Genomic DNA, 24,297 nt, shown 5'->3' with positions numbered 1-24,297 from the left:
GACTGAGCTGTTGAAACAGCAGGTTGGTCTGAGGAGTTCTGCCTTCACAGGTTTGTTTAGGCTTTAGCGGTCTGGACACAACCCTTAATCCTCCATGACACACCTACACAGGTCAGTATAAAAGCTATGGACTCAGTAGACTCATTCACCAAGCTCCCAGCATCCTCTCCACAGCATCTCCAGCACCATCAGGGACCAAGAAAGACCCCGAAGGACCCAGAAGATGAAGATCTTTTTCAGCCTCCTGCTACTGCTGGGCCTCTCCCAGGCCCATCCCATCCTGGAGGAAAGAAGTGAATCTGGAATCCAGGCAGACATCAGCACCATGATTCTGACTTCCAACAACGGCTCCAGGCAGTTCCTTGTGGAGGGAGACCTGATCGCTCCCAGAACCAGAAACGCCATGTACTGTTGGTGGTCTAACAACTGCCTGTGGAAGAAAGACTCCGATGGCTCGGTGACGATCCCCTACACGGTGAGCAGCGACTTCAACAGATGGGACAGGAGGAAGATTCAAAGAGCCATGCAGTCCTTCAAGGACAACACCTGTGTCCGCTTTGAGCCACGTCAGGACGAGGGCGACTACATCAGCATTGAGAACAGTGATGGCTGCTGGTCTGATCTAGGCAAAACAGGAGGCAAGCAATTGCTCTCTCTCAAACGTACGGGCTGCATGTACCACGGCATCATCCAGCACGAGATCAACCATGCCCTGGGCTTCCAGCACGAGCAGACCAGGAGCGACCGTGACCAGTACGTCCGCATCAACTGGGACAACATCAACAGCGACATGGCCTACAACTTCTACAAGCAGAACACCAACAACCTGGACACCCCCTATGACTACTCCTCCATCATGCACTACGGTAGAACGGCCTTCTCTATCCAGTACGGCAAAGACAGCATCACCCCCATCCCAAACGCCAACGTGCAGATCGGCCAGAGACAGGGCATGTCTGACATCGACATCCTCAGGATTAACAAGCTGTACGAATGCAAAGACTTCCTTGAGCAAAGACAAAACGCAATACACGAAAACCTGATCAAGAAAAAAGCTGAAAAAGCTAAATCTAATTCCATCTCCAGATTGTTTGATTTGTCTGATACTGTCTGATACTGTATATACTTACATTGAAACAAACCAACTGCAATGTGAGCTGACCTCTCTTCTACCTTGTAGCTTTTGCTCAACAATCAAAAAGTCACTATAATAATAAAGTTTGTTTCATATACTTTACTAAGTGTAATTGGGTCATTTATTCATATCCCTGAGACCAACAAATGTTCAATTATTGATCATACTGTCCAACTCTAAATACTGTTCATTTGATTTAAATGTTTACACTCAATTAAGTTTAATTAAAAAAAGCAATCAGTAATAAAGCAAAACATTGAAATAAAATAATCGTTTCTGTTTCTTTGTTGTCCTGGGCTAAATATACTCCATATGAATTGAAATGTATTGATAGTGTATTTTTTGCACATAGACGGGAGCATTCATGTATGCTTGTGTATGCAGTACATAAGTGCTAGAATAAGCATTTTTTTCCGTTTCATGCTTTTGACAGATATGTACAAACATATAGTTATGTACAGGTCAGTATATTAAATCATATATTTAGCCCAGTTACTATGGTGATGAAAACACACAAGTGAGCAACAGTCTGGGCAGTTGTCAATTACAAAAGTTACAAACTGAAGTTGTAATAGAAGACAGACAGACAGTCAGTGTTGGGGAACTTAGCCTCTGAGATAACCTACAGCAGCACTGCGAGGCGTTGTGAGCTTATAATATTTATCTGTGGAACCGAGTCAAACTAAAATGTGTTGCCTACAATTGCTTGTCAGGGTGGGGGGTCAAATATGTTCAAATATGATTATTTTGGGGGGTCACAGCCTGAAAGGTTTGGGAACCCTTGCTTTTTAAATGAACATCCTACATTAAGATGCTTATTAACTTTATTATTTTTTAATGAGGCTATACCAAGCCCCCAGAACCCAGTGGTTGCATTGAAGCGCATTGGACATGCTGGCCATTCATAGGTACTGCAGTTGGAGCCACTACATGAACGAGCGAAAACGGTTTCGACCAATGGGCTCGACTCACGAGCTTGTGCACGAGCTTGCGCACGGGGCTGCGCACCTCGGTGAAACGAGTCGCAGAAGCACCAAATAGGCCTCGCCCATCACATTTCACAACCCAGAAGAAGGGGTGATGTCGGCCCATGCGCTGGGTGAGCAACTCAATGCAAGTGGATGGGAGGGGATATCCGGTGCCCTCTCTATTATTTTTAACTCTATGGGCTATACAAGTGTTAATAACACTTCAATAGTGTTAACAGTTTATTATGCATTTATTAGCAGTTAACTATGTACTTATTAACTGTTTGACTATGTTTTTTCATCTATCTGGTCTAAAATGGGAACAATTTTACACTTAATAAATGATTCATTATGACTTACTCAGAGTTTAACTACTATTTTTGCCTCTATTTGGTCTAACATGGGAAGAATGCCTTATTAAGGTTAATACGTCCTTCATAAGTTCTGTGCATAACTGCAATCCCGGGTCTCTGGAAGGTAGCATACCCGTTTCCTGTTCATTTTCCCATAGCTTCATTTGATTGGCTGATTTAATTGGTTCATTTGATTGACTGCAGCCGTGCCAAACATACAAAGCTATTATTACTAACTCAAAGCAAATGTCTCTTTGTTATAGGGTGCGTACGTGAATAATAATTAACAACAATAATAGCAAGTGAAGTACATGTAAGTAAACCATTATTTTTCTGTATGTCCTTTGTTCTAATTATTAAACTTGCAGATTGTTGCTCACTTCCATGTTTCTGTCACTATAGTAAGTGGGTTATAATAGTTTAGTTGTTTTACTTTTGTGTTACTTACTTTATTTCCTTTATGAATGCAACATTCATGTCAAATATTATGGCTATAATATTAAAATGATAAAGGACATTTTGTTTTTAAGTTTCACAATTTAGAGTCAGCTGAATGTCTAACATGTAATGCAAACCTTGTATTGGTGTTTCCCACCCCATTAACCAACACTAGTTGTCCCTTTAGTGACTGAGCTGTTGAAACAGCAGGTTGGTCTGAGGAGTTCTGCCTTCACAGGTTTGTTTAGGCTTTAGCGGTCTGGACACAACCCTTAATCCTCCATGACACACCTACACAGGTCAGTATAAAAGCTATGGACTCAGTAGACTCATTCACCAAGCTCCCAGCATCCTCTCCACAGCATCTCCAGCACCATCAGGGACCAAGAAAGACCCCGAAGGACCCAGAAGATGAAGATCTTTTTCAGCCTCCTGCTACTGCTGGGCCTCTCCCAGGCCCATCCCATCCTGGAGGAAAGAAGTGAATCTGGAATCCAGGCAGACATCAGCACCATGATTCTGACTTCCAACAACGGCTCCAGGCAGTTCCTTGTGGAGGGAGACCTGATCGCTCCCAGAACCAGAAACGCCATGTACTGTTGGTGGTCTAACAACTGCCTGTGGAAGAAAGACTCCGATGGCTCGGTGACGATCCCCTACACGGTGAGCAGCGACTTCAACAGATGGGACAGGAGGAAGATTCAAAGAGCCATGCAGTCCTTCAAGGACAACACCTGTGTCCGCTTTGAGCCACGTCAGGACGAGGGCGACTACATCAGCATTGAGAACAGCGATGGCTGCTGGTCTGATCTAGGCAAAACAGGAGGCAAGCAATTGCTCTCTCTCAAACGTACGGGCTGCATGTACCACGGCATCATCCAGCACGAGATCAACCATGCCCTGGGCTTCCAGCACGAGCAGACCAGGAGCGACCGTGACCAGTACGTCCGCATCAACTGGGACAACATCAACAGCGACATGGCCTACAACTTCTACAAGCAGAACACCAACAACCTGGACACCCCCTATGACTACTCCTCCATCATGCACTACGGTAGAACGGCCTTCTCTATCCAGTACGGCAAAGACAGCATCACCCCCATCCCAAACGCCAACGTGCAGATCGGCCAGAGACAGGGCATGTCTGACATCGACATCCTCAGGATTAACAAGCTGTACGAATGCAAAGACTTCCTTGAGCAAAGGCAAAACGCAATACACGAAAACCTGATCAAGAAAAAAGCTGAAAAAGCTAAATCTAATTCCATCTCCAGATTGTTTGATTTGTCTGATACTGTCTGATACTGTATATACTTACATTGAAACAAACCAACTGCAATGTGAGCTGACCTCTCTTCTACCTTGTAGCTTTTGCTCAACAATCAAAAAGTCACTATAATAATAAAGTTTGTTTCATATACTTTACTAAGTGTAATTGGGTCATTTATTCATATCCCTGAGACCAACAAATGTTCAATTATTGATCATACTGTCCAACTCTGAATACTGTTCATTTGATTTAAATGTTTACACTCAATTAAGTTTAATTTAAAAAAACAATCAGTAATAAAGCAAAACATTGAAATAAAATAATCGTTTCTGTTTCTTTGTTGTCCTGGGCTAAATATACTCCATATGAATTGAAATGTATTGATAGTGTATTTTTTGCACATAGACGGGAGCATTCATGTATGCTTGTGTATGCAGTACATAAGTGCTAGAATAAGCAATTTTTTCCGTTTCATGCTTTTGACAGATATGTACAAACATATAGTTATGTAATAATAATAATAATAATAATAAATTTTATTTGTATTGCACTTTACATTTGAAACAAACCTCAAAGTGCTACAGTACATAATAAAACAAGATAAAGAACCATTTGCAAGAATCAAAAAGTATAAACAGGTTAAAACAAGTTTAAAAACACGTTTAAAAAGGAGAGGCAGGGTTATTAAAACCGGCTTAAAAAGCTAACCAAATGCTTTGTTAAAATGGTAGGTTTTTAGTGCTCTCTTAAAAGTGTTCACAGGTTGAGGAGCTCTGAGATGGTCTGGGAGTGAGTTCCACAGCCGGGGGGCAGCTGCACAGAAAGCTCGATCTCCCATAGTGCGGAGGTTGGTGTGCCGTTCCTTCAGCTTGTTGGTATTTCCGGAGCGGAGGCTGCGGGTGGCGGTTTGTGGTTCAATCAATTCCTTGAGGTAGGGGGGGGCATTTCCGTAGATACACTGGTGTGTTAACAGGGTGATTTTGAATTCTGTCCGGGAGGAGATGGGAAGCCAGTGCAGGGATTTGAGAATGGGGGTGATGTGCTCGTATTTGCGCACTCTCGTCAGGATCCTAGCAGCGCTGTTCTGTACGTATTGGAGCTTTTGAAGGCTCTTGCTAGGGATCCCGACGAGAAGTGCATTACAGTAGTCCAACCTGGAGGAGACAAAGGCGTGGACCAACTTTTCGGCGTCAGGAAGAGTGAGGGTGGGGCGGAGTTTAGCTATATTTCTAAGGTGGAAGAAGGATGTTTTGCAGAGGTGTTTGATGTGGGTCTCATAGTTGAGGCAGGGGTCCATTTTGACGCCCAGGTTGGTGACAACTGATGAGAGGGGAAGGTCCTGGCCGGTGAAGGTGATGCTTGTTATGGGGGATGATTTAACTTGGTGTGGGGTGCCGATGAGAATGGCCTCGGTTTTGGAGCTGTTGAGTTGTAGAATGTTTTGTTTCATCCACGCCTTTATCTCCTCCAGGCAGATGGTGATTGTGGATGAAGGTGATGGTGACGGGGATGGCAGTGGGACTGCAGAGCGGGGGGGACAGGGGGGGTCCATTTTTATGTAGAGCTGTGTGTCATCAGCATAGCAATGGAATGATAGTCCATGCCTGCTGATGACACGGCCGAGGGGGAGCATATACAGGGTGAATAGGGTGGGGCCAAGCACGGATCCTTGGGGTACACCACAAGTGACGGGTTGGGTGGGGGAATGAGCACCTCCCATGGAGACAGACTCAGTCCTTCCGGTCAGGTAGGACCGGAACCAGTCCAGGGAGGTGTCACAGAGTCCGATGGTGGAGTGGAGACGATTGAGGAGGATGGTGTGATCAACAGTGTCAAAAGCTGCAGTGAGGTCCAGAAGGATGAGGAGGGAGGGGGAGCCATTGTCAGAAGCAGTGAGGATGTCGTTGGTGACCCTGACCAGTGCTGTTTCAGTACTGTGAGCGGAGCGGAAACCAGACTGAAATTTTTCGGAGATGTTGTTGTTGTTGAGGTGGTGTTGCAGTTGGATGGCGACTATTTTTTCCAACACTTTGGAGAGGAATGGTAGGTTAGAGATGGGCCTGTAATTTGCGAGAACGTCCGGGTCTAAGGTGGGTTTTTTGAGGAGGGGAGTGATAATGGCCGTTTTTAGAGCTGATGGAACGTGACCGGACTGTAGGGAGTGGTTTATTGCTTTGGTGATCAGGGGGCTTATGGCTTGGATGTGTAATTTGACCAGGGCTGTGGGAAAGGGGTCCAGGGTGCATGTGGAAGGCTTCATCCGGCTGATGGTGTCCTCAACCTCTTGCTGCGTGGTGGGAGAAAAGCAGCATGTACAGGTCAGTATATTAAATCATATATTTAGCCCAGTTACTATGGTGATGAAAACACACAAGTGAGCAACAGTCTGGGCAGTTGTCAATTACAAAAGTTACAAACTGAAGTTGTAATAGAAGACATACAGACAGTCAGTGTTGGGGAACTTAGCCTCTGAGATAACCTACAGCAGCACTGCGAGGCGTTGTGAGCTTATAATATCTATCTGTGGAACCGAGTCAAACTAAAATGTGTTGCCTACAATTGCTTGTCAGGGTGGGGGGTCAAATATGTTCAAATATGATTATTTTGGGGGGTCACAGCCTGAAAGGTTTGGGAACCCTTGCTTTTTAAATGAACATCCTACATTAAGATGCTTATTAACTTTATTATTTTTTAATGAGGCTATACCAAGCCCCCAGAACCCAGTGGTTGCATTGAAGCGCATTGGACATGCTGGCCATTCATAGGTACTGCAGTTGGAGCCACTACATGAACGAGCGAAAACGGTTTCGACCAATGGGCTCGACTCACGAGCTTGTGCACGAGCTTGCACACGGGGCTGCGCACCTCGGTGAAACGAGTCGCAGAAGCACCAAATAGGCCTCGCCCATCACATTTCACAACCCAGAAGAAGGGGTGATGTCGGCCCATGCGCTGGGTGAGCAACTCAATGCAAGTGGATGGGAGGGGATATCCGGTGCCCTCTCTATTATTTTTAACTCTATGGGCTATACAAGTGTTAATAACACTTCAATAGTGTTAACAGTTTATTATGCATTTATTAGCAGTTAACTATGTACTTATTAACTGTTTGACTATGTTTTTTCATCTATCTGGTCTAAAATGGGAACAATTTTACACTTAATAAATGATTCATTATGACTTATTCAGAGTTTAACTACTATTTTTGCCTCTATTTGGTCTAACATGGGAAGAATGCCTTATTAAGGTTAATACGTCCTTCATAAGTTCTGTGCATAACTGCAGTCCCGGGTCTCTGGAAGGTAGCATACCCGTTTCCTGTTCATTTTCCCATAGGTTCATTTGATTGGCTGATTTAATTGGTTCATTTGATTGACTGCAGCCGTGCCAAACATACAAAGCTATTATTACTAACTCAAAGCAAATGTCTCTTTGTTATAGGGTGCGTACGTGAATAATAATTAACTACAACAATAATAGCAAGTGAAGTACATGTAAGTAAACCATTATTTTTCTGTATGTCCTTTGTTCTAATTATTAAACTTGCAGATTGTTGCTCACTTCCATGTTTCTGTCACTATAGTAAGTGGGTTATAATAGTTTAGTTGTTTTACTTTTGTGTTACTTACTTTATTTCCTTTATGAATGCAACATTCATGTCAAATATTATGGCTATAATATTAAAATGATAAAGGACATTTTGTTTTTAAGTTTCACAATTTAGAGTCAGCTGAATGTCTAACATGTAATGCAAACCTTGTATTGGTGTTTCCCACCCCATTAACCAACACTAGTTGTCCCTTTAGTGACTGAGCTGTTGAAACAGCAGGTTGGTCTGAGGAGTTCTGCCTTCACAGGTTTGTTTAGGCTTTAGCGGTCTGGACACAACCCTTAATCCTCCATGACACACCTACACAGGTCAGTATAAAAGCTATGGACTCAGTAGACTCATTCACCAAGCTCCCAGCATCCTCTCCACAGCATCTCCAGCACCATCAGGGACCAAGAAAGACCCCGAAGGACCCAGAAGATGAAGATCTTTTTCAGCCTCCTGCTACTGCTGGGCCTCTCCCAGGCCCATCCCATCCTGGAGGAAAGAAGTGAATCTGGAGTCCAGGCAGACATCAGCACCATGATTCTGACTTCCAACAACGGCTCCAGGCAGTTCCTTGTGGAGGGAGACCTGATCGCTCCCAGAACCAGAAACGCCATGTACTGTTGGTGGTCTAACAACTGCCTGTGGAAGAAAGACTCCGATGGCTCGGTGACGATCCCCTACACGGTGAGCAGCGACTTCAACAGATGGGACAGGAGGAAGATTCAAAGAGCCATGCAGTCCTTCAAGGACAACACCTGTGTCCGCTTTGAGCCACGTCAGGACGAGGGCGACTACATCAGCATTGAGAACAGTGATGGCTGCTGGTCTGATCTAGGCAAAACAGGAGGCAAGCAATTGCTCTCTCTCAAACGTACGGGCTGCATGTACCACGGCATCATCCAGCACGAGATCAACCATGCCCTGGGCTTCCAGCACGAGCAGACCAGGAGCGACCGTGACCAGTACGTCCGCATCAACTGGGACAACATCAACAGCGACATGGCCTACAACTTCTACAAGCAGAACACCAACAACCTGGACACCCCCTATGACTACTCCTCCATCATGCACTACGGTAGAACGGCCTTCTCTATCCAGTACGGCAAAGACAGCATCACCCCCATCCCAAACGCCAACGTGCAGATCGGCCAGAGACAGGGCATGTCTGACATCGACATCCTCAGGATTAACAAGCTGTACGAATGCAAAGACTTCCTTGAGCAAAGGCAAAACGCAATACACGAAAACCTGATCAAGAAAAAAGCTGAAAAAGCTAAATCTAATTCCATCTCCAGATTGTTTGATTTGTCTGATACTGTCTGATACTGTATATACTTACATTGAAACAAACCAACTGCAATGTGAGCTGACCTCTCTTCTACCTTGTAGCTTTTGCTCAACAATCAAAAAGTCACTATAATAATAAAGTTTGTTTCATATACTTTACTAAGTGTAATTGGGTCATTTATTCATATCCCTGAGACCAACAAATGTTCAATTATTGATCATACTGTCCAACTCTGAATACTGTTCATTTGATTTAAATGTTTACACTCAATTAAGTTTAATTTAAAAAAGCAATCAGTAATAAAGCAAAACATTGAAATAAAATAATCTTTGTTCTTTGTTGTCCTGGGCTAAATATACTCCATATGAATTGAAATGTATTGATAGTGTATTTTTTGCACATAGACGGGAGCATTCATGTATGCTTGTGTATGCAGTACATAAGTGCTAGAATAAGCTATTTTTTCCGTTTCATGCTTTTGACAGATATGTACAAACATATAGTTATGTACAGGTCAGGTATGTGCATTTTTGATAATAAAAAAAACCCTCAATCAATACAATACCCTACCTCCCCCGGTGGAAACAGAGGGCTCCCCCTAAAGCCACGGTGTAATTTGAACACTGATGGGTCCTCTTGACACAATACATGCCCTGAGCTTCTCATGCATGTACATATTATAATGGGTTTTGCATATTACAAAACCTATTGTCTCTACAGGGTACTCTCTACTCTCAACAACACACACATGGACACCAAATAAATAATCTGCATAAAGCTCTGAATGTATTCATCCCCATCTCTCAAGCATGATTTATAGTTGGTATATATACAGTATATTCCCGAAAATAACAGATCCTCACTGTTTCCCAAACAGTGGGTCATGGGCCCATTTTTATGGGTCACAAGTAAACATAATGTTTTCCCCTTTTCTTTTACTACAAAAAAATAATTATTATTATTTCAAAACATTTTCAAAAAGTAAACAAAACATGTTTTTCTTTTTTTCAGAGAAACACAACACATTGTGAGCTTGTAGATCTGCTATTTCCACTAGTTTGGTTCCCAGGGAGACATAGAATTTCCCTTTTGGGTCTCGGGCAAAAAAGTTTGGGAACCACTGCACTAGCTCGCAATCCGTCAAATCCACAACACGTTGTAAACTTGTAGACGGGCTGTTTTCGGCGCACGACACCAGCGTACGACGTTGCATATAATATGGGCTGTACGCATGACAGAGTGGAATGGAGCAGGACTGATGATGGGGTAGAATGTAAATAGGAATGGCTCCACAGGGAGCTGCACGACTGATCTATGGGCTTGCATGCTTTAGCAACCTGAAATAGCCAAGATAAGAGGTAGCTTTGCCGACGGTATTTATAACGAAACGCATTAGTGGCCAAGGTGTGCGTGTATGTGTGTGTGTGCGCTCGCGTGTGCGTGACACTACTATACTTGTGAGGGTTCAAATGTCCCCGCAATTGAGAAATAGACCATTTCTCTTGTGAAGAGTGAGGACCAGGAAAATGGTCCTCACTCTTCACAAGAGAAATGGAATGGTTGTTTTATATGGTTACAAAAGATTTGGGGAGTTTAGGTTTACAAGTAGGACAAGATTCAGGTTGGGGTTAGGATTAGACATTTAGAGGTTATGATTGGATTTATGCTGAATTATGCTTAGTTGTGTGTAAGTGTGTTGCCTAACGAAAATAGCCTACAAGCTCAAAACCTGTCACAGCCTGAACTTGTAGATCTGCTATTTTTGGATTTAGAGTCAGGGTAAAAAAAAAAATGTCGATGTCCTCACTAGAATAGTGCAGTGTTTGTGCGTGCGTGCGTGCGTGCGTGCGAGCGAGAGAGAGAGAGAGACCAGGGTAAGCAATTAAGCGAGAGAGCAAGAGAATTAAGGCTGCCCTAAGGCAGTGAAATGTGTCTGTAGAGACGGATGTCTTAATGACTCTCAGTTCTTCGCTCATCTAAAGGAGATGATGAATGGAGGGAGAGGAGAGGCTCAGAGATGCCCCAGTGGGACCGTCGGCACCTGTGATTCTGTTTGCACTCTTGATCCCTATTGAGGGGGCAAGAGATGTCAATTGCAAAAGCTGTGAGCTGGGAAACCAGTTTGACCGAGCAAACACTGACTGGTTTGTATATAGGGCAGAGGTTCTCATACGTTTTCATGCCCCCCAAATTGATACTGTATGTAATACTGTGTGCCAGGGACCCCCATAAGAGAAAATGTGTTAACACGTTGTCAAGATTTGTCAAGATAAAAAAAATAAAAAATAAAATAAAAAAATAGGACTAAGTGTTTAAACTGTTCCTGGGGACCCCTGGGAAACCCCCTTTAGGACTCATGGGGGTCCCCAGACCCCACTTTAAGGGTTAGTAAGGGGGAGTAATTCTGCATGAAGGGTGCCCACGGTATTTATAACGAAACATATTAGTGGCCAATAAGGGGGGGGTGTGTGTGGGTTAGTAATGAACTTATATTCAAAAAGTATTATATTCATTTGTGTATATAGTTAAGGCCATAGTTGTCCCAGCATATCAGATATGGTCAGAAAGTCTGATTAACCAACAAGCTGAAGAAGCTGGACTCTCAGCTCTGTAGTGGGAGTCAAACTGGACAGTGTGGAGGAGGATGGTTGAGGAGGGAAGGATGAGAAGGAAGATGGAAGATGTCCTGTTGAACCGCTCCCACCCCCTCTATCAGCAGTGGAGGATGTACTCTGACTGATTTGTTACGTAAGTACTAGGAGCAATACGTTGCTGTCGGGCAGAAACCTCTTATCTCCATATTTTAACTTTTTGTGTAAATTAACGCCCTACTTGATCATTATTAAAGCGTCACACAAAAGTATCATAAGTAGTAGATCTGCCAGCTCGAAACGCGGCGCGAAGCGACGCGTTTTGAGCTTGTAGATCTGCTAGATTACTTTACCTCTATGATGAGTGGGGGATGAGGAGCACATTCAGCCACAGACTGAATTGTTCCTAATCCATGGCACAACACAGAGCCACTTAGTCAGTCCTTTGTGCCAGTACAGGGCTTCTTCTTAGCAATTACTCTTTTATTATATTGATTACTGTTTTGATTAATCAAATGATCGGGCATGAAGGGGCTTGATTATGTAGCTAGAAGACTACTGTAGGTGTGCAACTGTTAATCACACTAGTCAATTTAATCGATTATTCTAAAAAAGAATCCTTATTTTGGGATTATAGTAAAAAAAAAGTAGCAAAAATAGTGAAAATAGCAGATCTACAAGCTCACAATGCCTTCCATCACGACGTGTTGTGAGCGATGTATATATCTTATATGTATATTGGCTATCTTAAATTGTTTTAACATTGATTAATGACTCCTGCTTCACTCTGCCACACTTGCACATGTACTGCTGGGATGTAGGCTACACTAAAGCAAAACCTTTTCATGTCAAGGACCCCCAAATTGATATGTATTTGACCCACATCTGAAAAGGTTTTGTGCCAGGGACCCCATTTTTTTGGTGCAATTTTTCAAATATTTTCAAAGATAGCAGATATACAAGCTCGCAGTGCGGCACGAAGCGACGGGCTGTGAGCTTGTAGATCTTCTATTTCTGAATAGCCAACATATAAATGGATAAAGTGGCTAAGATGATTGTGATGCTCTTGCTAGGGACCCCACTTTGAGAACCAATGCACTTGAGAACTGCCGTAAATGTTTCGCTGTCGATAGATGGTACACTGGACTGGTCATTTTACAGTATATTATATAGATGATATTGTTTGACTGTACATACTGTATAATTATCATCTACAAGCGGAAAACACAGTGAAATACTAAAATGATAGACTTGCCCTCTTTATGTAAACCCAGCCGTGGTTGTGCTCTGAACAGTGTTCTGGCAACATTCCGTTTTATAGAGAAGCCCATTTTGATCACGGCAGCCCCAGCACAAGATGTTGACTGTAATTTTAGGCACACAATCAAAATGGACAGGTTGGTTAGAGAGGATCAGCGCAGCCAAGTGCTTTACTGTTTGATTTCACAACGTCTATTCTCTCAAAACTGATGTTGACGTTATCATGTTTTTCTCTCCATTTGAAAAAGATGATGGTCTGTTCAAAAGCTACACGGTGCTGTCTCTCAAGAGGCTTTCACATTCAGCACTTGAACTGCGCTCAAAAATCGTAATCCACAAAATGTCATGAAGAGGAAGTCTGATTCTTAGTTTTTAATTACAGTAAGAGATGATTCACTTCTTTCAGTAAATTATGGGCCGCAGTACAAAAGAAATTCAAGGCAGGATTACATAACCGAGGATTTGGCACTGTGCACTTGGCTTTAAATGTGTTAAAAAAATCTTATTTAAAGAACGTACAAAAGGAACATACTTAAGGGCCAAAACTAGAGCTGCCAGATTTGTTTGACAGTTTCCAGTCCAATAATTGTTAAAAAACCAGCCCAATGGTGTAAAAATGTGCCCAGATATTATGATGCAAATCAATTAAAACTGTAAAGATTTCAGCATGGGATTACGCCAATTAGCATATAGCACTTGATCAAGTCTCTTCACTCTGTCCAAGGTAATCATGCTACAAAGAGAACACCCTCATCATCACAGGCCCTCACAACTACAGTAACTACTTAAACTCTTTTGACCGAGGCCCCCCCAGGGGTCTGTCTATACATGCCCCCATCCTTTCCCCTCTCTATACCAAATCTCTTTGTTGAAGATAGACAATCTACAAGCTCACAGCGCATTGCGAAAGTTTTTAATGTGAATGCTAGCGTTCATGTGGTCATTATAGGTGAACATTTTAAAAATATATAAGATTTCAAATTTGAAAAGGGCTTTTTTTTGGCTCGTTACCATTGTTCTCAAAACTGCTCCATAAACAATCCAGACAAGCAACAGCACAACAAACAACGATAAACCTGTATATAAAAACCAAAATAAATTCAACTGCATATCTTGATGTATTTTGTTTGTATCATTGTCTGTTGTTAGTTAAAGGAGGAGGAAAACAGATTCTGTGCAGGCAGCATGATAGGTCACTGTGTTAAGACACTGTCTACATGATCCAAAGGTCGTGGGTTCAAATCCTCCTGGCTCTTTACTGTGAAGCATGTTTTGAATACTAACATCCAGAAGCCACACTTAAAAGCAGTAAAAGAATCATGTGTAAATGTGTGGAGGTGCCGTAGAGCAGCAGATGATTGGTGGACACCTGTGTGTGCTCTTTGGCAAATAGGGCCACACGGCGACCAGGGCCACAGGTTGAATTCACGTCTCTGCAAGCAAGGCCACAGGTTCAAGTCCAGCCTAGGGAGGCACAGAAGCCAATACTCATCTATGTACAGTGGGTGTGGTGGAGCAGTGTCGCTCCCTGCTGTTTCCAGACAAAAAAAACACCCACTTGAACAAAGCTCCAAAGCTCTAAATATGTTTTTAAATGGCCATTGGCCTTCCCTATTCTCTAAATACAAAAAACACTAACGGCCACATTATAGTGTTTTCTTTTTTGTGATTTATGTTAAACAACCAATCAAACGGTAATGGTTCTATGATTAAACGTATTCCATCTCATCCATATGAGCTTACACGGACAAGTAACTTTAGTGCCCGGACAAGTGAATGGGAAATTTACCTGTGTCTCAGGTGCCTAAAAAAGTTAATGTCAAGCCCTGCGCTTTATCCTCTGATGATTTTCAGAGCTTCCGTGCTCCAGACTGCATGACGGAAGCATTTGAAAAGGCAACGCGATACTACTAATGGTGGCACTAGAGATAAGCCATAGATTACCAAAATCATTAGGGACAACTGTCTAGGGAGCATTAACGTGCAAAGGAATGTCCATGGCAATTCAGCCAGTAGTTGTTATTTCAGACAAACATGTTGAAAGCAGAGACTGACTGACATAGCCGTCCTTAGAGCCCCACCACTAGCGGGGCTAAACAGAAGACGTCACTCACAAGCTGGTCAGGCTTTGAGTTGCTTCACTCTCCTTTGAAAGACTTGAGAAAAACAGAAAGAACCTCAGAGACTTCAGGGAGACTTTAGGCTGCTGCTGCTGAGCAAACAGTCCTCTTTGAAAAGAAGGTGACAAACATACCTGTAAAACACAAATATTTCTGCATTTATTTTGTAGTGCATATATTTTCTCTACATTTCATAAAAAATATACATATGTTTGTGCTTGCTAATATTTCATTTTTTTTTACAAATACATGCTGCATTAAGCAAACATTATTCAGTTATAAATGATTAAAAAATGATAAAAACATGATACAAATAAACAAAACTATAAATGTGGCAAACATTTTAAGACAAACAAAAAACAAAACAAAAATAACTGATATCATGACAAGGGCGACACAGTGTATTGGTTAAAAAAATAATTAACAATGCATTGAGTATAAGTTCAAAAGGCACCGTACAGTAGTAAAAAAGTTGTAGCATAGCTGCAATCACATTAAATTAATTCAGCAAATAAATTGGCATGCTAATATCATATGCACCAGTTGAATGGTTAACTAGTTAAAAACATACTTTTGGAGTGGAGTGGCTTACTGTAACTAATGTCAGTATAAAATGCCTATTGCTACTATTTTGGCTTTCACATGGAGTAACGTTTAATGTCAAACCCAATTCGTTAATAAATACATTCATTTAAAGTGTAATAAATAGTACTATAATAAAAAGCAACTTTTCCTTCATAGTTTCAAAACATGCGTTTTCTCCCTTCAAAGTATCGCTGGAAGTTAGGCTTGATTTATACGTTATTTGTGCGCGGGTGTCGCACACCAAAACAACGCGTAACATAGTATAAGTGTAAACCAGGCTTTAGTGCTTGTTGGACACCTGCAGGCCGAGCCCTTTGCGCTGTAGCACCTTCAACGCTTGCCTGGTTGAGGTAGTGGAGAAGCATTGTGCCGAGAGCAAGGCCTGCTGGGAAATACGGGTTGTCGTTTTGCCTTGGACGAAGCACCGGTAGTTCAGTCTAGCTGAGAGCACCCGTTGGCCTTACACTTCAAATGGCTTTACTTGAGGCTGAGGTGGTCCGAGGGAGTCATGGCCCCGTTCACAGTGGAGATGTCTGCGTCTGAGCCGGACGGACACTTCTGCGGAGCTGAGAGTGTGAGAGAGAACTCTCTTTTATTTGGAAAATTCCAACAATTCTGCAGAAAGGCATATTGAGCCCGACATGAACGCAAGAAACTTTAAACAAAATAGAACGAAAAACCAGAGAATAACAGAAGGCAAAATAACAAAACAGAAAGAAAGAAAGAAAGATCAGAGTACAAAATGTTTTACTTGCAACAAACCCTGAAATAGTATCAATTGTAATAGTCTCAATTGTCGTAATGATTCGACCTGAAGACTAGACGTAGAATAGCTACTGTTGATTTTGGTAAAAATAAATAATTTTAGTGGAATAGATGGAGCTAGTGACGTTAGAAGTACTACCCACACACTGTTTGATTGCACATGATTGTCACTCACACACCCACAAACCTCACACAATTGCTCACAGGTTCTCATTGGAAACAAGACCACAAGGACTTTCATGAACGACCTGTTAAAAGGAATTATCCTTATCCTTATCCTACCCGATAGAAAGAACTTGGTTGCTTGGAGCAAGTTAACTACTTAAGCCCCATTGTCAAAAACAGTAACAAATAATTGTTGATGTACAAGCTCACAACATTTTACCAAAAAAATGACATGTCCAAAATAGGGATGCCAAGTTGAAAGATGCTGCTGCCACCCCCTGCAGCACCTACCAAGTGTAATGTCTACATGAACAATATTTAATATGTGCATTTGTGCAATATCTAATAATACCACAAATACACCATTGCAATATTATTGCTATTTGTCCAAGTGGTCTACTCTATACAATATCAGATGATAGACGACTACAGTTTCTCTGTAGTTTCTTCATATTCCTTTAATGTTATATCATTTTTCTATTTGACTTCTTCGTCCCATTGGCCTTTTTCTTCCCAAACTTCACCTTCTTTTATTCCCTTTCATGATCAGATTATATTTTTTGTATTCGTATTTTGTATATTTTGTATTTAGTTTCCTGTATCTTGCCGCTGGGACTGTTGTTTCTTTTTATCCTGTTCTATGTAAAGCTCTTTTGTAACCATGCTTTGAAAAATGCTATTTCATTCACTATTATATTTTATACTTTTGTTTCGTTTTATCTGGCTGAATATCATTTATTTTCTGTGAGCCTGAGAGCAATGCACCTGGGCAAATTCCTTTTATGTGAAAATACTTGGCAATAAACACTGATTCTGGCACAGCACAGAATATCATGGCTATTTGCGCTCACAGCGTGTCCCAATGCGACACAGTGTGAGCTTGTAGATCAGCTATGTGTGCAGGTTTTTTGCCTAGAACGATAAGCCCAAAATAGAGACGTCAGGTTGGAAATGGTTACTAAACATGCCTCTGCACAGCTGCAGCGCGATACTCACACAGTGCGTCTGATCCGTGCGAGCGGCTGAGGAAAGCGCCGGGCCCTTTGATGGAAGAGCTGAGGGCAGCCAGTCGCAGGCTCCTGGACGTGGCGTCCAACTTCTCATCCTGGGGAGCAGGAGAACAAAGACACAACTTGTACAACCCATCCAGACTGAATATCGTTGCTGTCGGGCAGAAACCTCTTATCTCCGTAATTCTAACTTTTTTGTGTTTGTTTTTGTAAATTGATGCCCTACTTGGATCATACTACCGCGTCACACGAAAACGTCAAAAGTAGCAGATCCGGCAAGCTCGAAACGCGGCGCGAAGCGGCGCGTTTCGAGCTTGGAGATCTGCTACTTTTGATATTTTTGAATTTGAATCCTGAAAATTTACAGTTTTGGACATATGAAGTTTCCACCCGACAGAGGCGATATGTTACGTCTTGAAACGGGTGTCTTCAGTTCAGAGGCAGCGCAGGAAATCCCCTGCTCAAATCTCTGATAAGAGTCGTTTTTAGACAACTCCGAGACGAGTGCAAATCGCTAACGTGTTCAGGACCGTCTTTTCTGGCAGGGTATAACACAGCCATTAGTGTCAAGAGGAAAAACAAAAAAAACCAAACGAGCGTTGCTGAAAGTGATCAAGCCTCATAAAGACATTCCGTCCATCCGTTTTCCTTAAACAAACCCCGCGTGGGCGACAGCCATTACCGCTAATGCTATCACCGCTTATCGCTCAACGCGGGAGCCATTTGGTAAAACCAACGGGGGCAATCTAGGCAGATTATGACCATCTGAAAAAAGTGCACGCGCTGCTGTTAGGAGGAGGGGGTGATTTTAGACAGCTGACGGCAATCTGCCGTCAACAGCGACGTCTCAACGGGCCCCTTGGCCAAAGGCTTGAGAAAGGGGGACGAGATGAATGTGGCGATTAAAACAACACGATGGAGGCTCAGGGTCTCTGTGTTTGTGCCAGGGTGTCAGCCATGTTTCACCCACACTCTCCCCGGGTTCCCCTCACGCATTACGTACCGCATTACCGGCTCCATACATTAAAGTTATTCATATATTCATACAAGTTGCAAATGGCTGCGCTGTCGCGCCAGACATGTTGGCACAGCGGTGTGGGCGAGCCAGACTCCAAACAAGCGACTCTCAAGAGTGAGGCTATCTATAACCAAGCTGCTGTTTGAACAAAGCGCTGCAATTAGGAGACTGAAATAGAAAAGGTGTGGGGACTGTTTGTTCAGGGGGACTGGCTCTCCTTATGCAGTGTGAAGCTACACTTTCTGAGGGGGGAGTATTTTTGCAACTGTGTGTGTGTGTGTGTGTGTGTGTGTGTGTGTGTGTGTGTGTGTGTGTGTGTGTGTGTGTTTGTATTTTATGTACTGTAATTAACCCATTAAGACCTGAGGCCGATTCTGAAAATGTCTTGTAAATCCTAACTTATGTTGCTACTGTATATCAGTGGTGCTCCAACTTTTTCATGTCAAGGACCCCCAAAAATATATGTAATTGGCCACGGACCCCCCCATCTCAAAATATTTTGTTCTAGGGACCCACAGAAGCAAAAAGAAAAATCGCTTTAAAAACATATATATTTTATATATATATAGGTTTGCACAAAAAGCACAGCACGAAGTGACGTGCTACGAGCTCGTATACTGTATCTGCTATTTTTGAAAGGTCGTGACACACACTCTTATAGCTGCAATCTAAAATGACACAGATGCTTTCTCAGGATTTAATGGGTCAAAGTGTGTGTGACATACTCTGTACTCTTGCATCTTGCGCTTGGACTCGTCCAGCTGATGCTGCAGGTCGCAGACGATCTCTTTGTATTTGGCGTAGCGCTGCTGCACCAGCTCCTTCTGTCGCTGGGACTCCTGGTGACACACAGAGGAGAGAGAGACCACAACACAGACTTGACCTAGGGTTTGAAATACAGAATCGTCCCTTATCCGGAAACTAAAAGACGTGTCCCTTATTGAACTGATAACGGACACATTTTGTTCCTTATTTTTGGGAATCAATCAATGACACACATCTTCAATGCAGTGTTGATTTCGTCAACTACAACTGTGACGAAAATGTTTCGTCTAATACCCTTTTTCACTGACAAAAACGAAATAAAAACGAAGCTATGGTGACTAAAACTAAGACTAAATATATTGACAATTTCGTCAACAAATAAAAATGAGACTAAAATGGTACTAAAAGACAAGTCATTTTATGTTTGGTTGCGCTCGGGTGTTGCGCTCTGAAAATAGCAGATCTACAAGCTAACAACGCGTCGCATCGCGTGAACTTGTAGATCGGCTATTTCCAACATGCAACCAAGTGTAAAATCAGCCATTACGACGCCATCAAGGCACCGCCAAAATACTTTTTAGTCGACTAAATCAACTGTAGATTTAGTCGACTATAATCTTATGATATTTAGTCGACTAAAACTAGACAAAAACTCAAACATTTCAGATGAGTAAAACATGACTAAAACCAAATGGAATTTTATTCAAAAGACTATGACTAAAACTAGATCAAAATTTGCTGTCAGAATCAACACTGCTTCAATGCAATGACACACAAGTTCAATCGGCTATACATACAGTATACTGTAATACAGGTATGGAGTTGTCTCTGTACTTGGACTGCTTTTTACGTCTACACCAAATCTCTCGAAGCGTGACGTGTTGTGAGCTTGTAGATCAGCTATTTTTGGCCAATGCTCCCCCCAGAATATGGATGCTGGGGTTCAGGTGGTTAACATAAAATCGCACAGTTGGCAACCTTAACCTGATCCCATACAAAAAGGCACATTCACTCTGCTCAATACTTGGAGGTTTTTAAATCTTTATCAAAGACACATTTTTCCTCCCTGGCCTTTAATGCTGCTTGGCCATGTATACCCTTGAGGTGTGCACTTTGATGCTGTACACTCTGATATGCCGTTTTTGTTTTATTCTAGTTGTGATCCGTTTAACTTGTTTGTTTATGCTTTATTTAATTTATTTTTCTTCTGCTCTGTTTGCCTGTTTTTAACTTGTTCTTGTTCAGCACTTTGGTTCGACCTTGGTCGCTGACTGTAAATGTGATATAAATAAAGTTTGAGTTGAGATTGAGAATAGGCCACAGGTGGAAAGAAACTACCCTTTTCTGTATGTGTGGAATGGTTGCGTGTAGAAAGTGTTTTAAAATGTAAGAGCGTTTGTTAAGCAATAGACCGCCGAAGTCTGACGTCATTTACACATCCTTTGTTTGTCTACCTGGTTTGCAGTTTTCCACCCCCGTTCTGAATCCCATAGACGTATTTAATATCGCGTCAAATAAGAACTGTGTTCCAAAAATAAACACATGACCCCGGCGGGTTGACTCTTATGGATATGAAGCATCAACTGACGGTGAGAAAACGCTAATGTTACTTCCGCCGAATTAGTTACATTTTCGCCAGAAACAGACTGTTTCAAATATAAGTGACTGACTATCATAAACGATACAGAACCTCCTCCCTGACAATAACGCCGACACGCGGTGTTTATTTTTGGACCACAATTCTTATATGAGACGATTCTAAAATGACCCAATGTTATTCTCCATAGAGAAATTACTTCCGCAAACCTGGGGACGAACGAGTGACGTCAGGACTTCGGTGCTCTATAGGGGTCTCTCCGTCTCTCCAGCTCTTTAGTAAACACAAGTAAATTAGTAAACGCAGCGCGAGGCGTTGTGAGCTTGTAGATCGGCTATTTTTGGCAAAGAGTTATAGGTGCAGAGGGGAAAAAGAGCTTCTAAAGAATTTTATACAATATAGAGGGGGTCCCTGCTTCATCTCTCTCTCAGCTAGGGGGTCCTTGGCCTGAAAACGTGGAAGACCCCTGCTCTATAGCAATGATTATCAGAATATAGACCTTTAAATCTTTTCCAAAATACTTTTGGTTTTAACCATGAAATGTCACATATATCAGAATCAGAATCAGGTTTATTGTCACATCACAGGTTTACAAGGTAAAAAAGTGGGTGAAATTCGTTTTTGTACATCGTTCCCATCTATCAAATATATACAGGAACCTGACCTTTTTTATGTGTTTATGTATTGTATGTGTTTATGTATCACTGTCTATATTTATATTCTCTAACTTTTATGTTTCAAGGACTACAAAAACTCTGTGTACAAATGTGTCCATTTGGAACCCCCTCAAGGAACCATGAGGGTCCCCCCTGGACCCCACTTTGAGAACAACTGATCTACAAGGACCCCAACTTTTCCTTAACCCATTGAGACCTGAAGCCGATTCTACATGTCTCCTAAATCTCAACAGTTTTCTGAAAAACGTATGTTTCTATATCAGTGGTGCTCAATCTTTTTCATGTCAAGGACCCCCAAAATGATATATATTTGGCCGCGGACCCCCATCAAAATATTTTGTTCCAGGACCCCTAGAAGCAAAGATTTGAGTTAAAAATGTTCGCTTTAAAAAATATATATATTCAAAGATTTGCACACATTTTCAAGATTTTTCAAAAATAGCAGATCTACAAGCTCGTAGCGCGGCACTCGGTGCCGCGCTATGAGCTTGTATATCTGCTATTTTTGAATAGCCTAAAGTGTAAAATAATGCTTTTTAGCTCAAATAAAAAAATTACACAGTTCCAGGTCTTAATGGGTTAATGTGGTTAATCCTAAATATAGTTATGTTTCCACGACTCTGACTATTTTTATGTAATCTAATAGGACCCTGACAAAAGGTTTATCTATAGAACCCTTACAGTACTTTTCCTAAATATGTACATGTTTCATTCTAATTATTATGTTATTTGATAAAAAAAAGTTACAAAACACAAACAGTGATTAAATCGTGCATCATCAGAACAGCACTCCTCGTCGTGGATTACCCTTAATAATACTGTTTTAAAATAGAAATGTATTAGTGTGACATGACCCGAATCAAAATTTCAAGAACTGCAGATTAGCGATGATTTGAATTTAAAAAAAAACAGAGCAGATCTGGAAAAGGAAAGATAACGCAATTAGGTCTATAATCAGGAGACAGTACAAGTGCATAATCAAATATATCAGACTAAAATGTCTGTGAGAAGAAGAAGAACTGTCATAGGGGCTTTATCTAAGCTTCAGGGCCTTAATGAGGAAGAGTTTGACGGATGTGCAGGATTGGATAGTGACAGTGATCCATTCAGTGGGTATTTAATTCATATCTTTTCACTTTGATTAAATGCTGTGTTTCTTGATGCTTCTTTTTTTTTTACCAATCCTAACATTACAGATCTATTTATTTTTAAGATTTTATATTTAACCCATTGAGGCCTGAGCTTCCGATTCTGCAAAGTGTCTTCTAAATCCTAACGGTTTTCTGAAAAACGTATGTTTCTATATCAGTGGTTTTCAAACTTTTTCATGTCAAGGACCCCCTAAATGATATGAATTTGGCCCGCCGACCCCCATCTCAAAATATTTTGTTCCAGGGACCCCCAGAAGCAAAGATTTGAGTTAATGTTTGCTTTAAAAATATATATACCGTATATATATTATATTTTTTGCACAAATTTTTATGATTTTTCAAAAATAGCAGATCTACAAGCTCATAGCGCGGCACTCGGTGCCGCGCTATGAGCTTGTAGATCTGCTATTTTTGAATAGCCAAAGTGTAAAATAATGCTTTTTAGCTCAAATGAAAAAGTGACATAGATGCGTTCCAGGTCTTAATGAATTAAAATATTCAAATGGTTTGAGAACAGTAAGTATATAGCCCAGGAGTGGTCCTGCTGCAACACATTTCCAGTGAGATCACTATACAATATGTACTAAAAAATGTATGCACTCAAGGTATTAAACCTGATTTATACATTGCATCGTGTTGGGAGCTTATACAGTTTTCGTGTGCAACCGTGCGCAGCCACACACTGTATAAATCAGGCATAAAGAGTGAACTCATGGTAATGTGTTCACTTTGGATAGAAGCACTCCGCCAAATGTCACGGGGAGATTATGCAGCATACTACTTTTGTAATTTGTTTACTGACATTCTAAAAGAACAAGATACCGTGCTGGGTCTCACACACGGACTAACGGCGGCCGTAAAAAATATCAAAAGGCTGAGTCTATGAAGAAGGTGGAAGCTCACCTCCAGGTCCTTAAAATCCTCCATCAGACACAGTTTCTCTGGCACTGACTCCAGGTGGTCCAGGGCTAATCTGGTGCTCTGGGAACAACAACAACACACACACACACACACACACACACACACACACACACACACACACACACACACACACACACACACACACACACACACACACACACACACACACACACACACACACACACACACACACACACACACACACACACACACACACACACCACAGAAGACCATCAGGTTTCATTATAAAAGGGCTTTCTATACCCTCTCCAGTCTCAGACTGACTATCCATCCCTTTTCACAACGTTTCAACATAATAAAAAAAATCACACCAGTGTGAAGAGAGTGGTGCCTTTCATGAGTTCATTTCGTTAGTTACTTTTTACAGACTTTGATGACTTCAAAGTATTTTTACTAATTTTAAGTACTTTAAAATGTTTTTATTGATTTTTACGTGTTTTTACTCATTTTAACATCTTTTAAGTATTTTTACTCATTTAAAGTATTTTTACTCATTTAAAGTATTTTTTACTCAGTTTAGGAACTTTAAAGTATCTTTACTAATATTTAAGTATTTTTACTCATTAAGTATTTTTACTCAAAAGTGTGTGTTGTGTGTGAG

At 41.6% G+C, this 24,297-nt stretch overlaps 4 protein-coding genes across 5 annotated transcripts in view; 3 read left to right on the top strand and 1 right to left on the bottom strand.

Moving 5' to 3' along the window:
- Positions 1–223: 223 nt before the first annotated feature.
- LOC308102940 (hatching enzyme 1.2-like) lies at positions 224–1,114 on the top strand (the record flags this gene model as incomplete). The annotated part of the gene is made up of 1 exon (XM_080452792.1): positions 224–1,114. The coding sequence occupies one exon, from the start codon at positions 224–226 to the stop codon at positions 1,112–1,114; it is 891 nt and encodes a 296-aa protein (XP_080308918.1).
- Positions 1,115–3,305: 2,191 nt separating this feature from the next.
- LOC308102939 (hatching enzyme 1.2-like) lies at positions 3,306–4,196 on the top strand (the record flags this gene model as incomplete). The annotated part of the gene is made up of 1 exon (XM_080452791.1): positions 3,306–4,196. The coding sequence occupies one exon, from the start codon at positions 3,306–3,308 to the stop codon at positions 4,194–4,196; it is 891 nt and encodes a 296-aa protein (XP_080308917.1).
- A 3,998-nt stretch (positions 4,197–8,194) lies between these two features.
- On the top strand, positions 8,195–9,085 carry LOC308102937 (hatching enzyme 1.2-like; the record flags this gene model as incomplete). Its single annotated transcript, XM_080452789.1, has 1 exon — positions 8,195–9,085. One exon carries the CDS (start codon positions 8,195–8,197, stop codon positions 9,083–9,085), a length of 891 nt encoding a protein of 296 aa, XP_080308915.1.
- Positions 9,086–15,239: 6,154 nt separating this feature from the next.
- Positions 15,240–24,297, bottom strand: part of cep128 (centrosomal protein 128) — a 93,740-nt gene continuing 84,682 nt past the window's right edge. The window contains exons 23-26 of one of the 2 annotated variants that reach the window (XM_080453070.1): positions 23,658–23,735; positions 19,290–19,403; positions 17,533–17,641; positions 15,240–16,172 (exon numbers count right to left, since the gene is read on the bottom strand). In XM_080453070.1, coding sequence (XP_080309196.1) covers positions 16,084–16,172; positions 17,533–17,641; positions 19,290–19,403; positions 23,658–23,735 — 390 coding nt within the window. In that variant the 3' untranslated portion in view covers positions 15,240–16,083. The remainder of the gene's footprint in view (positions 16,173–17,532; positions 17,642–19,289; positions 19,404–23,657; positions 23,736–24,297) is intronic. The other variant, XM_080453071.1, reaches the window with a different exon arrangement.

The sequence above is a fragment of the Gymnoscopelus braueri genome (genome assembly GCF_963280865.1).
Source record: "Gymnoscopelus braueri genome assembly, chromosome: 16".
NCBI lineage: Eukaryota > Metazoa > Chordata > Actinopteri > Myctophiformes > Myctophidae > Gymnoscopelus > Gymnoscopelus braueri.
The sequence above is the reverse complement of the archived record's forward strand: the minus strand, read 5'-3'. Positions and strand labels throughout refer to the sequence as shown.